Source organism: Pseudopipra pipra, chromosome 10, assembly GCF_036250125.1.
Source record: "Pseudopipra pipra isolate bDixPip1 chromosome 10, bDixPip1.hap1, whole genome shotgun sequence".
In the NCBI taxonomy this organism is placed as follows: Eukaryota; Metazoa; Chordata; class Aves; order Passeriformes; family Pipridae; genus Pseudopipra; species Pseudopipra pipra.
Genome location: NC_087558.1, coordinates 25,410,620 through 25,424,791, shown reverse-complemented (window position 1 = coordinate 25,424,791; position 14,172 = coordinate 25,410,620). Strand labels below are relative to the sequence as shown.

At 46.3% G+C, this 14,172-nt stretch overlaps 1 protein-coding gene across 1 annotated transcript in view; it reads left to right on the top strand.

Annotated features, from left to right (window-relative positions):
• GPC1 (glypican 1) overlaps nucleotides 1-14,172 on the top strand; it is a 204,962-nt gene that overhangs the window by 171,565 nt on the left and 19,225 nt on the right. The window contains exon 3 of the mRNA XM_064666976.1: nucleotides 4,474-4,865. Coding sequence (XP_064523046.1) covers nucleotides 4,474-4,865 — 392 coding nt within the window. The remainder of the gene's footprint in view (nucleotides 1-4,473; nucleotides 4,866-14,172) is intronic.

Below are 14,172 nucleotides of genomic sequence, written 5' to 3'. Positions count from 1 at the left end.
TATAGATTCTGGTTGAAAACTTAATTCTCTGAAAATTTTTTGTCACTACAACAGCAAGAGAAACAGCGGCCAAGGTGGCAGAATTGTCTTGGTTGTAAAAACCTTTCATGTCTTTGCTTATAACTTTCTGTCATTTTTGTATTTGAGGCAGACTTTTTCAGACCTAGCCTCTGCCAAATTGCCTTTGAGCAAAACTGGTTGTCTTGTTTCTGAGCCTGGAAGTGAGAGGCAATAATAATAATAATAATAATAAAAAAACAACAGACTGCCATTTCATTTTATTTTTCTTTTGAATACTTTGCAGCAAGGGTGTGAAAGGTGGTGTTTCTTGTAGAGGCGGCCTTGGATGAGGAGCTGTGCCTTGCATTTGCCCAGGGAAAATTGAGTTTGATTTGTCTGAAGTACTGGTGTTAGAAAGTCACCTCCTGGGTGTTGTGAAACCCTTAGCCAGCAATGGTGAGGAGGAAGGACTCACCTGTTCAATGGCTCCTGGAGAAAACTTTTTGAAAATGGGGAAGCCCAGTCATGGATTTAGCAGGTGACTCACAGGAAGGTATATCTGGCTAGAACTGTCAAATTCCTGAGGCTGGCAGAGGCCAAGAACATGTCTAGTTTTTCAACAGAGGTGCACACAAAATCTGTAACTTTTTGTTGTGACTCGGAGTGGAAACAAATGCATCCTTTCGGAGGGAAGATGGCCTCTGCAGAGCCTCCTCAGCTGTCTGTGTACCTACTCCCAGGGACAGGAGTGCAGAGAAGGCTCCTGGAGCCAGAAGTGCTTTACAGCTGCAGCACTGGCTCCTCGTGAGCCCTTTCTCTCCATCCCTGCCATTCCTGAGGCTGATGAAGCCACATGCTACAGTGCATGAATGCAGTCACAGGTTGAGCCTGGCATGGAGAACGTGGTGTCAGCAGAGCTCAGGAGCCTTGTGGATGTGTCCAGGGTGTGACCTGGGTGAAACTGCCTCCACGTGCTTGTGCCCTGCCTGAGCTAAGCTCTCTAATCAATCTCTGGGAGCCAGGGCAGACCCGGCAGTGGTGGACCAAAATACATCCAAATGGACCTGCCAAGTGGTCATTGTAACTTCTGATAGAAACAGTGGGACAGCTGTATTATTAGAGACTTCTGACCAGGTTACCTGACCACCCACCATGGCTACAGATGATGGGGTGCTTCCCTCAAATAAATAATTCCTTCTACCTGAAATCAAGGTAGAAGGGCAGATGTGTGAACTGTGCTTCAGCAAGTTGTTTATCCCAAGGCCCTGCATATCCTTCATCTATGGCACGTCTGAACACATTAAAAGTTTGGATATCAGCAGGCAGGGAGTGTTAAGGGGAAGATGCAATGTTAGTTGGAGATCTTGGCTGACATTGTGCTGAGGACCAGGGCAGTTGGCACAAGCTTCTGTGCATCCTTCTTGACAAACCTTACTTCTTAGTGCCTTCTATTGCTGCAAAATGGGCATTTAAATTCCCTGCCAGCTCAGCCATTCATCACAAACACATTTAGACTTAATTGCTAATTAATTTTCCCTAGCTAGTGTAGATTTTTTTTCCTCAATGTGTGAGATCTAGAAGAACTTTCTGAGAACCAGCCACAAACGAGTTGTCTGTAATTGGTCTTCTCCGACTTGGGGGAGAAGTAACAGTTCATCAGCCCTTAATTAGCTTGGACTTTTTTGAGAGCAGTCTCCAGTTTTTTGACAGGAAAATATACATCTTGTTTCTCCTGTAGCTATACAAAGAAAGTAATTTTACCTTGAATTGACAAATTGGACTGTGTTCTTCCTTGTGATGGTGAGTGCAAAGCTGCATGTTGTACCTGGATTGCAGAGCAATTTGTTCAGTTAGTGTCTCTTGTCACAGAGAAGAGACCACTCATTATACAAGAAAGAGAGTTTGAGCTCAATTTAATTAAATTGTGAATGGGCATCCAGCAGTGTTTGGAGTGATACAGAGCAGCTTTTATACACCTCATCAACATCAGAGAAACTTTGTATTTTTTGTTTGTTGGAGGTGAGTGCCATTTTTGTTCATCATACAGGTAGGAAGGCTGTGGCAACAGAAATGAAGCCACCTCAGATTAGTCAGGTTGGGAAAAGTATCCTGCCGGGACAAACCATCAGCCTGGCAGTCATCTGCTTGGCTTGTGAGCCCCTAGGGAGATGCTGCAGGGGAGGGTGCCCATGCAAAAGATAAGGTGGCACTGCAGCAGGATGAGCTGCAGTGAGCTGAGTCAGCTCACAGCAGTGCCAGAGCAAATCATCCTCTTGTAGCTCTCACCTGTTGGTGGAGTAGCCAGAACCTCCCAGGAGTGGGTGCACACAGCTGCTGTGCTGGACACAGAGCATGGCTCTCAGAGTTAGGGTTAGAGTCTGTGCAGAGGCCAGTGGGTCAGGGTTACCAGGATAAGTCCTGTGTGTGTGCCAGGAATGCTTGCCAAGATTGTCCTGCCTTGAGAGAGAGGTCCTCTCTGGCAGTTGGGGTGGGGAAGTGGGAGTTGGGACCCAGGGAGAGAGCAGGGCTCAAGTCACCCTTTTGAGGGTGACTTTTGAGATTGCAGAGGAGAGGCTTTGATAAGCTGTGTTAGGATGGCACAGGCTGCAGCATCTCTTCTTATTAAACTGAAGTCTTCAGCAAAGCACTTGTTGATGAGATCAGCTTTTGACTTTTTTCTGTGAAGAACCCTCCATTACAAGGTCATTTTATAGGTGGCTTAGGTGCCCTGACAGCCTGGTGTCTGCAGAGAGAAATCCAGTTTCAATAGGGAAGGTGTAGAAATACATTCAGAGCAGTCATTTGAGAGATGGAAGGATCCCAATACAAATGTCTGGAGATATAAACTGCCAACCTGGTCAGGTTGAATAAGAATAAATTTCTTCCAAAAGTACACTTGAAAACCAATTTTTATTCAACATTTTAGATAACATATTTTTATTTTCTGCAGAAGTGATTGAACTGAACTTTTGCTAAGACCTGATTTACTCGCAGTCTTTTAAAAGCACTTAAATCAAATTTTAAAGTATTAAGGAGCACACAATTGTGGCTGGAGGAGGCCAGGCTATTAATACCTAATTAAAATAGCCTTTGTTAAAATAGTACAAGAAGTTTTGGTATTAGCAGCCTGTGGTGAAGATGCAAAGGGTCTTTTCACTGGTTGATCCACTTATTGAGTTTCAGCTTCAAATCTGAGAAGCCAATGAGAGATTATTACTGTAGGAAAGCTTGTATGGTGCTTCCAGTCCATGAATATAAACAAGACGATAGAACTGTAGTTCTACAATTTTAGAGATCTTTAATTGTAGTCAGCGCCATTCCCTAAAAAAGCACTTTGTTTAATAAAGCTTTGTACATGCAATATGAATTTTTCAGAAGCTTTTTTTCTTTCCTTATATGCCTAGCACAGTGGAGTTAATTTATACATGCTGTTTGATTTTAATTGAGTAACAGTTTCTCTTCAACTAGAGCTTATCATGCATCACCAAAAAAAATAATAGTAATTTAGATTTAGAGAATAGTATAATCAGGTTTGCTTCAAAAAGGCCTTAAAAATACAAATGTACTTGAAATGAAAATTATTATTTAAATTATTTTGCTTCTCACTGACTTAAATGATGATTGAAGTTGCTCACGTAAATCAATAAATTGAATCAGGCCAGTTCTGCTATGAGTTCCCCACTGCGCATTCTCAGCCCGAAGGTGGCTGGCAGTTGAAATACCTAAAGATGTTGTTAAGGGAGGAGTCAAATCTGTCATCTTTACCCTGCTGTACGTACAAGAGAGTTACATTTCTGTCACATCTATGGCTGTTGAACTTAGGCTGTAAAACCATTTAGTTATTTTTACCGAAACAAAAGCAGGATGCACATCCAAGAAAGCAAATGGGATGAGAGCCTCAGACATGGTTATGTTGGCCTCAGTTCACAAACCCTTGGGTACAGCCCTGTCTTGAAATCCACAGAAAGACATGCCTGTTCCTGCCGCAGCTCCTGGGACTGGCACGTGCTTTGCAGGCTGTGCCTCAGAGCCAGGCTGGCTGCCACGACCAGGGCTGACAGGGTGGCTCTGGGAAGGGCTGGGACCCTTGGTGGTGGCAGCCCTGCTTCATCTCACCAGGGCTGTGGAAATGACATGTGGCAAGTTGTGGTATGCGTTAAGCAGTGCCAGTTGTGAAGAAAACCTATGAGTAGTACTGTGACACCTTCTGCACCCAGAGAGACTCAGGTTTGGTTCCAGGTGAGGGTGACAGACCCTGAGGCCCAGACCATGGTTCTCTGGCACTGTGGGGTTCCTCCCTCAATCTTCTCAGCTAAGTCTCAAGTCTGAGAGAGGGGTAAGGTCGGTTGGAGGAAAAGCTCTACTAGGGCCCTTCTCTTTTCTCAGGGTATTCAGTTATGCTGCCAAATGACACAGCCTGTTGGATTCCAGCTTCTCTGGAATACATCACCTCTCCTTTTTCTTGTTTTTCAGGTTACTTCCAGGATTTGTTGAACAAGTCAGAAAAGGCCCTTTATGATGCTTTTCCAAGCATGTATGGAGAATTGTACACTCAAAATATGAAGGTCTTCAAGGACTTGTACAACGAGCTGCGCCGCTATTACCGCAGCTCCAACATCAACTTGGAAGAGGCCCTCAATGAGTTCTGGACACGCTTGCTGGAGCGGCTCTTCAAGCTGATGAATCCCCAGTACCACATCACAGATGAGTACCTGGACTGCATGGTGAAACACGCAGAGCAGCACAAACCCTTTGGGGAAGTTCCCAGGGACCTGAAGGTGAAGGCAACCCGAGCCTTCATCGCAGCACGTTCCTACGCACAGGGCTTTCTGGTGGGCAGCGACGTGGTCAAAAAGGTGTCTCAGGTATGCTGGGGTTCTCCCTTCTCCTCCACCCTCAGATTGGCAGGAGCTAATCAACAACTGTCGTTGGGGAGGGGGATTATTTCCCCTTACGTTTTCATTGAAAAGCAGGCAGGTACTTTTCAGTTTTATAAAACAAACTGCTTGAGGGTCACCCCTGCAGTGGAAGGGAGCAGCAAGCCTGGACTTCTACAAGCACTGAAAGCAGCACTGAGGCAGCAAGGTGTAACTCACCACAAACCAGTTTTTACCTGATTTTAACCTGTGTAGCAGAGTGCCAAGGAGATGTCAGTCACCCAGGCTGTAAAGCCATTCCATTGCTTGCCTAGATTCCTTGTGCTTCCCTGACAGGGAAGTGCTGTGCCTCTAAATTGCTCTGCCTTGTTTTCCTCCTTGATGGTGATATGCTGCACCATTGGTGGATTGCCACAAGTATGCTGGGAATACAGACAGAGGGATGTGTTTCAGCAGTCAGTGGTGGGACTGCTGTGTCTGTTTATGTAGCTGTGTCTATTTGTACAGGTTCTGTGTCCAGAGAAGAGGGAGTTTGTAAAGTGCGTAGGGATCTTCAGGGATGAAAGGTGCTATATAAATGTAAATTAACATGACTAAATCCAGGGTTCCAGAAGGAAGGAAGTTGTCTGTATTCTTTGCTGCAGAAGCAGCCTTTCGGAGCCAGAAGAAAGTGATTGTCCTGAAACAAGATATTCAGGCTTTTCAAACAGGTATCAAGGAGAAAATCCATACTGCAAAAATGGCTTGCATAGTGCACGTGCAGATGGGAATCAGCAGGTGTGACAATCAGGGTGTGATTAAACTGTGAATGTAAAAATACAGGATCACAATTCATTTTCTCAGAAGGTAATGCATGGTAATGCAAAGCAGAGGACGGTACCACAATGCAGCAAATCCAGACTTTGATCTCTAGAAGAAACATTAATGTGGTAACAGTGACAAATGCTTTAATTTATCAATGTGGGACTATAAAACTGTTCAGCTACCCAAAAGCCTTTGTACATCTCATTAACATCACACTCTCCTGACACTTAAGGCAGATAAAAGAGGAGAATGATGTAATTTCAGGGGGACAAAAGTAAAATACTTTTCATAAATCCTCTGAATGGCAGAGATTTCGAGCTCTATGGGCATGATCCTGCCTGTAGCTGAGATTGGTGGGTAAAGGCTGGCAGGGCAACTGCAGGCTTCTGACCCACTGGATTTTGATTCTGCTCCCCCCTTTCTGAATTCTCCTTCTCTTGGGGATCACTCATCAAACAGGATGTGGGGAACATGACGAGTCACAGATCCTCCTTTTCCCTCAGCCTTTCCCCAGCCCATTCCTTCAGGATGGAGGGTCTTTCAGGAGGGTCCCGACCATTCCTGTCTCACAGAAGCCCTCCATGGGATTGCAGTTAGCCTGGTGTCTTGCTGTTGTAGCACAGTCTGCATGAACTGAGTAGGGAAACCTCAGCACAGCCTCCCTGAGAGCCGATTTTGTAATGAGGACCAAAACTGGCCCATTTCTCCTGTCTTCAGGCCCTGTACTTTAGGCAAGAAGGGGTGAGAGTGCTGAGGAGAGAAATCCATTTTATGCATGCCCTGGTAGCCCTCAGCTGTGTCTCAAACAAAAGGCCTGGTTTACCCAATTTCCTTTATTAGTTGTGGATTTACACTTGTGTCAAATGGATATGAAGTGCTGGACTCAACCCACAACTGGTGCCCTGGTTTTAGTAATTTTTCGTGTTGCTTTATACTTACAATGTTAGAAGAAAGTGTATAAGACTTTTATTAAGGTCAAAAACTGGGTTTTGACTTTCCTGTCAGCTGGTAGCAGTAATCTTTAAAACTGGCTCTTTGAGCTGAAATTTCATGTGGAGCACTGGTGAGCGTTTCAGTCAGGAAGTCTGAGAAAGCCAGGACACTTAGAAAAAAATTACCTAGCTTTGGACTTCAGAAAAAATCAGATTGTTTTAGTCTTATTTATTTGCAAATCCCAGAAAAACTGTGGATTTCTAATAAAACCCTCCTGGTTTCAGCTTCTCAGATACTTCCAGTTCAGTGTGTCAGTATATCCCGCATATCCTGTTGCTGTTTCAGGTCCTTGTGCAGAGTCAGCGTTACTGGGCACTCTAGAGGAGGACTGATGCTGTTTGCCAGATTTCATGGCTGTCTTAAAGTAGGGAAGAGCCTGCCCTGATTGAGCTACCAGCATGGATTTCAGGAGATTTCTTTAATCCCTGCTATGCCTCCACTGTGCCCAAGGGGTGTTTCATCCCCAGCCTTCAGCCGCTCCGATCTCAGAGGAAGCCATTGCTTCAGGCAGCCCTTGGCCAGTGGCTAGTAGCCATACAGGAATAGGAACAGGAGCCATGTGGTAGGAGCAGGCCCTCTGTGTCCTGCTGGGCATAAATAGTTTGAGGGCAGACAGGGAGAAAATGGCAAAACCATTTTTCATCTTTACTGCCATGCAAGCTTTCAAAGCAAAGTCACCCTGACAGACTGCAGGCTCTGACACCGAGTTCTAAAACTTTTGATGCCGTGGCTGCTGCCACAGACCTGCCCCAGCACTGACAGCAGTGGGAGTGCTGCCATCTGGGATGGGACCCGGGGCACACACGTGGTTGGTGCGGCTCTCACAGCCCAGGTGGCCTGGCAGGGCTGGGGATGGATGTGCAGGCTGGCACCTGCCCTGGCACACAGTGAGGGGTTGCCATGGCCACGCCTGGGTGGGGATGTTGGGGCAGCACCTCTGTGTTCACGTGCAGGTTCTGTGTTTCTGTAGCTGTGCTTTCAGCACAAAGTGCAGGTTTTCATTTAAGCTGCACAATGCCAAGTGCATTTTTCATCGCCTGCTCGAAGTAGAAGCTACCCAAACAGCAGCAGCCACAAAGTCCCTAGTGATGGGCACTCGGAGAAGGGGCTTCCCCAGGGATGCCACCTTGTGCTGCTTGCCAGGGCAAGAGAAAAGAAATACCCCAGTTCTGTTTAGGATCCTGTTTGTTGGCTGTGAGGTTGGCAGGCGCCCAAAACCAGCATTTGCTCCAACTCCAAGCATCATGTGAACAGGAGAAGGCCTTGTGCTGAGAGACTTGCTGCCTGCCAGCTGCTGCTCAGAGATCCACACTGGTGCAAGCAGATGCCGTGTTCACCAGCGAGAACGTGCCCCTGGGAAATACGTGGTGGGGGTGAACTGAAATACTGGGGAGGGGAGGAAAACTGAGATGACAGAAATGGCAGGGACTGAGGATGACCCCTTAAAAAACAAAACCAGAAAATCCTCAGGGAGATGCAACATGATAAACAGGAATGTCCTGGCTGGTTTTGTTTCATATCACATTGCAATACTGCTGAGGCATCTAAGCCTTAGGCCAAGACTGCTGCACGAGGTGCTGTGGGGCTGGGTAGCAGAGGTGACCCTGTCTGCACCAGGATGCCCAAAAAGGGCAGTGAGACTGTGCAGGGTCCTTGCAGCCGTGCCCATGCTGCACTGGTGGACAGGGAGGAGAGCTGCCCTGGGCATGGCAAAGAATGTCCACAGTCTCAAAACTCCCCTTGCAGTCCTGACAACCTGTGAATGTTGCAGGAAAGTGCAGAAAGAGTAAAGAAGTATGTTCTAATTCCAAAGGCAGGGAGAGGAAGTAATTTGAAATTAATTTTGCTCGTCAGTCAGAAAATTATTTATTATGACAATCTTTCCTTTGCTGGGTCTTCACTGGTTCTTGTTTCTAAATTTTAAGTTTCCCCAAGGGAGTGGAGATTGATGTGAAGCAACACTAGCTATGCAAGCAAGAAATACTTACTCAAATAATCAATTTTAATAGTTGTTTGCATTTCCTTTTCTCAGGAGATGTTCTTAAGTCTGATTCTTATTTGAGTTTGAAACAAAATATAATGATTTTCTTTGTAAGCTTTTCCACTAAATCTTGTATTTCCTTTTACCAGTTAAAGTTGTCTATCAGTACATTTATATTTAAGAAGTCCTGTATCTCACAATACATTTCAGCCTTATTTTTTAAACTTCTATGTTAGAATAAGGTAAGTGGCAGCTTTCCTATTTACCATATGAGTAATTTTTAAACACATGGTGGGTCAAGCTGCATTTGGATAGGAACTGAATTCCAATTAAAAAGGCCCCAAAATAGAATTTTTTAAAATGTTTTTAATGGCTAAGTGAATGTGCTGAACACATATGGAAAATAATGTTTATCTAAACATGCTTTGCATTTCCAACAAGTCAATAACATAACAAAGACAGTATGGTCGTTCCTGGTCCTCATGTCCTTCAAGATTGCAGCCATTTTACATACCCAGTTTTTTACACAGCTTGAAACGACATAGTTGACTTCTGTCTTTCAGCTTCCAGTTCCTTTTCAGTGAAGTAGTAAGATTGATCTTACTGAATAAAATGAAGAGTGTAATCTTTTTCCCACACTTAGGAAACCACTGTGCTAAAACATCTCAAGTAAAGTGAACACTCCTGTCCCATGTGCTCAGTGGCACATCTCCATCCTTTCAGTGACTGATCTTTTTTCAGAGCATCAGCAGCAAGTACATAAAACCATAAATAACATTTTATTTCATTTAAAGGATTTCACTTTTGTAGTAAAAATAAGCATTCATCTAAATTGACCTTCTCTTGATGCTTAAAAGACAGTATTAGTGTTTGTAAATAGATGTTATGAGAGTGTTGTTCCATGGCACGGTTGAGTGGCGGGAATACCCTCATATCCCCATGTTTATTTCCTTTTTACTGGGTGTTATCCCACCTCTTGCTTTGGAGCTGTCCAGTTTTTGCATGGCAGAGGTGTGTGTTCTTGTGTCCTGCAGAATCTCTATGTGGGGCACAAGCAGTGGGGAGCAGCAGGTCCCAAAGGTGCTGGTGTCACCAACAGGGATTGAGGTGGGAAGGAGCTCACCACACCCAGATACAAACAGAACTGCTGGAGCAGGCTGGGATTTTTCCTTGGTTTTGCTTTCTGTTGTAGCAAACCACAGGTGAGGTTTTCCGAAAATGAGCTGGTCAGTGCCTGTGTAAAAGTTTGTGCTTCTGCAGACCCAGAAGCAATTCAGGGTTCAAAATGCCATAAGCACCCTTTGTAGGACTGGCTGTACTCAGGAGGAGGATGAAGAGGACTGAAGTCCTGGGGTTGAGAACACTCCAGTACTTCAGACACGGCTGTCTGTGAACACCATCTGAGGCTGCAGGCTGAAATAAGCTCTTGCACCTTCAGGGACTGGTTTCTGCAGCAACTCCTGTGCTGCCTCCCTTTTGCCAATGCAGCCTCTGGCACAGCTGCCAGACCTGCCCTCGACTGGGCAACCAGGGGGCTGGGACCTGCCCTTCCTTCCCAAGGGCAGCGTCACCTCTACTGAAGTGCCTCATGTTCTCTTGCCCAGCTTTCTCTGGCAGCTTGTATGTGGGATTGCATGGCTTAAAACAGTTTAAATCTAAGTTCCTATCAGCCCAATTCCCTCTGCAAACCCAGGAGCTTAATATCCCTTTCCCTGAGCAGCTGTGCTCCCTGGGTCACCAGCCTGCCATTAGCTGCCTTTCTTGCTTTAAACTGCTTGGTGCAGCAGCTCCCACAGCTCCACACACACCACTGCTCCTTTCCAGCACTGCTGCATGTAAAGCTAGGGAGGGAATTTTGCAATAAAGTTGGAATTTGTTTGGACAGATTCAAATCAAGCTGGATGGGGAACATGCAGTCTTGAACACATTCTTATGTATTTCACATATTACTTTTCAGTATTTCTATCCTTTATTATGTTTCAATCACAACCCTTCAGGGATAAAAACCCATAGGTGTTCTGAATAGAACAGAAATAATGCAGGCAAGCAGATATATGTCTCCTATATTTACCTGGTGGTTAAAAGTCAATTGAATCTACTTTTCAAAGGATTGAAAATTGTACCAGCTGGAAATAACTGAGTCAGATGTACAGAGCAGGGAGTGTATGGAATAGTCAGGTGTTGGCTTGCAGTATTTTCCTCCAGATTGAGAGGACATGACAGCAGTCTGTCTATCCACATAAATCTTCCTCATTTTAGTATCTGAATGCAGAATCCAAAGACATAGATCCTCTCAGTTAGCTGCAGGTGCTGCCTCTGGACCCATTGCCATGGCCCTCTTGAAGTGCCCTCACTGCTGGCTGTGGAGGGAGACAAGGGACAACGCTGCTCCCTATTTTGCTGCCCCAGATTGCTTGTTCTCCCCCAGCCTTCATAATTTTTATGTCTTTTTCCTGAGTCTGCAGAATGGCCATTTGGCTTCTGGGCAGCAGGGCTGGGCCCAGGCAGTCTTTCTGCCCTCAGCTTAACAGTGGCTCTAGTGTGGTGGAGTGTGAACGGCACGTGTTTGGCATCAGTCTCCATCCTGTGTTGTTCCTGCCCCCTGTGCTGAGCTGAACGCAGTAAGGTGAAAGTGAGAGAGTCTCTGAACTGTGATGGGGTCATCTGTGCCCTACCACTGCCATCAAACCCCAGCACAGCCACTCCCCCAGCACACTCTGCCTGTGCCCTGCTTGCTTCTGATCCCTGACAGGGGTTTGGGAACATGGATCTTGAATGATACGCTTGGTGAGGCTTAAAACTCGTGGTGCTCCAAGGACTCATGGCTGTGCATTTATGGAAGGAAGATGCAAAATAATGACTGAAGTGATTATACAATTCATTAGACTTTGAAAGAATCATATTTCTGTCAGCCCTGCAGCTGTTTCTTTTAGAGTTTTACTCTGAAAAATTGGAAAGCTTGGTTCATTTAACACACGTCAAGGTGCTAATTACATCAGGGCTGGCATAAACATGCACAAGGCAGATGCTGACCATGTGGTGGAGAGAGCAGAGTGTGCTCCCCACACCAGCTCTCACTGCACCACTGAGGGCTGGGCACAACTGCAGCTCCCGCTCCTTTCACCAGAGAGACTGGGCACTGACTGCCCAGTGCGTGGAACAGCCTGATTTCCACACGTGGAGATGCAAAGAACATCACAGCCTTTCTGGTTTTTATAGTAATATTTGAGGGTCCTTCCGTGGGGATGATGTAAAAGTGAAATGTTTCCCAATGTGAAATTGCCACATTGCAGATAGCCCCGATCACAGAGCCAGACAGCTCCCCTGTGAAACACAAAACTGTCCTCTGGGTGCTGGTCTTGTGCTAAAGGAGAGCAAGGCTGGCTTTCCAAGCCCGTTCCTGGGCTGTCAGTCATCCCGCGGGAAGCTCGGCAGTGCTCCTCACTGCCCGCCTGGCAGGATCCGCTCCTCTGCTTGGCCTTTTTTTGTAGCTGCTGTTCTTCATACTGACAACTGTATCTCAACTGTACAACTCCAACAGAGGGATTTGGGGTAATTGTAGTGGCTTTGAATACCCACCTGCATTTCCCAGCACACACAGCCTGATCTGTGGCTTGAAGAGCTGACCTGTTGTCCCTTAAACACTTTCCGAGAAAAGGTTTTTCACAGCTGGCAGAAAACCTTACTTTACTTCTCTCACCTGCCTTTAAAATTCACATGAGAAGGTAAGTGAGGACACCACAAATTCCTCGGTTGCAGCTGCCCATGGGGCTGCATTGAGCCCCAAACCTGGGGAGCTCTCCAGCTGCTCTCTCAGCTGCTTTCTGCTGGCTTCAAAGCACCCCTTGGTTTGGAAACCTAAGTTGCCTCATGTGACTGGGTTTAACTGATACTTCTGGAGGTTAGAATGGCCATTCAGACAGCAAGGCCTTCTACCTGGGAAAATATACCTGGCAGTTAGTGCAGGCACATTTTGACAGATATCTGATGTCTGGAGGTATTTTGTGTTCACACCTACCAACTCCACGTCACACCAAAAGCGCAGCCAGGTGCTGCATGACGCAGTGCCCACGCTGGGTCTGCCCTGCTCCTCAGAGACTAGAGCCAGGAAGGGACTGGGAGAGCAGGGACATGGTCCAGCATGGGAAACACCAAGTCTACCCCACAGAGAGCTCCCTGCAAATCACCTCATACTCCCTTGGGCAAAATTTTTAGAGGGAATAAAGCCCACAAAACAGCATTTCCACCAACAGTGTTAGGCACTAGCTCAGGCTTCTCACCCCATCAGCCGACCTGCCCATGTCCCCATGACAATCCAAGTGGGTTGACAACACTTCCAGCAGCCTCTAGTTTTCACCCAGGCCTCTCTCTCCATCCCTAAATCTCTCCCCTCTACCTAACCCTGCTTCTCCCGGGAAGCAGGGCACAGATGGCTCACAGCAGCCTGGGGATAATGTGCAAGGGGGGTAGGAAAAATACCAGCAAGAGCTCAGCTTATTTTATTGGTGTTAAATGCCTTTCAGATGTACTTAAAGGCCCCTGAAGGCCAAAGAGTCCCATCACATTGCAGCAAGGCTGCAAGTTCTCATTTGCTTTTAAGCCAGGCTTCAAAAGGAGAAAGGATTTGGGGTTGGATGATTTTTTTTTTTCATTTTTTTTTCTTTCCCTTGTTTGAAGCCAGCACTTCAAAAGCAGCAACTGCAGCTTGGCTGCAGGTTCTGGGTGCCAGAGGAGCTGGCCACCTCCTGATGGGAGCAGGAGGAGACCCGCCACCAGCCCCGCGAACAGTCTCACCCCCTTGAAGCCATCCAGAGCCAGTGGCATAGCCCAACCACACACTGTGCTGCTGTGGTAGGAGCTCGGTACTGCCACTGTTGAAATGATTGTCCTGTGGCTTCCTAAAGCTCAACCTTCCTCTGGAAGCTGGGAGGGGTAAGGAGAAGCATTGCTTGATCAAAAACACCACGTAACTCCTGGATGTGACATGTGGAACTTGTGCCGGCACTAGTGCCTCTTTGGCTGCAGTTCCCTGAGGCCTTCTCTGCATCCTACACTTGGGTCTTTCCAGCCACCTTTTCAGGAAATAATTGACTTGGATAAAGAAATGGTTTTTGGAGTTAGGAGGAGGTAGCAGCTTTTAGCTGAGTGCTAGTGAAAACTCAATAACACATAAGACTCATATCATTGCTTCCATGATCTGTTTGTGCCCTGGTATTGCTCAGGGGGTTTCAGAGGCTTTGAATTTTTTCCCAAGCAGTAGGCATTAGGGTAATGGCAGAAAATATGTCTCCTCTTTGCCCCTCTCTGTTCTTCTGTGTGACCTGTCAATTGACATCCCATGTCAGAAGGGTAAAAAACCCTCAACTGTTCCATATTCAGCGAGGTCCAGGGTCAGGAGGAATTGCACTGTTCTTTGCACCAACTCTTACGCTGTAAAGAGGTCTACAAATCAGTGGGTGCTGTTTGGAAAATCAGCATGTAACCTGGGTAGGAGCTTTAGTGGGAGGAAGAACAGAT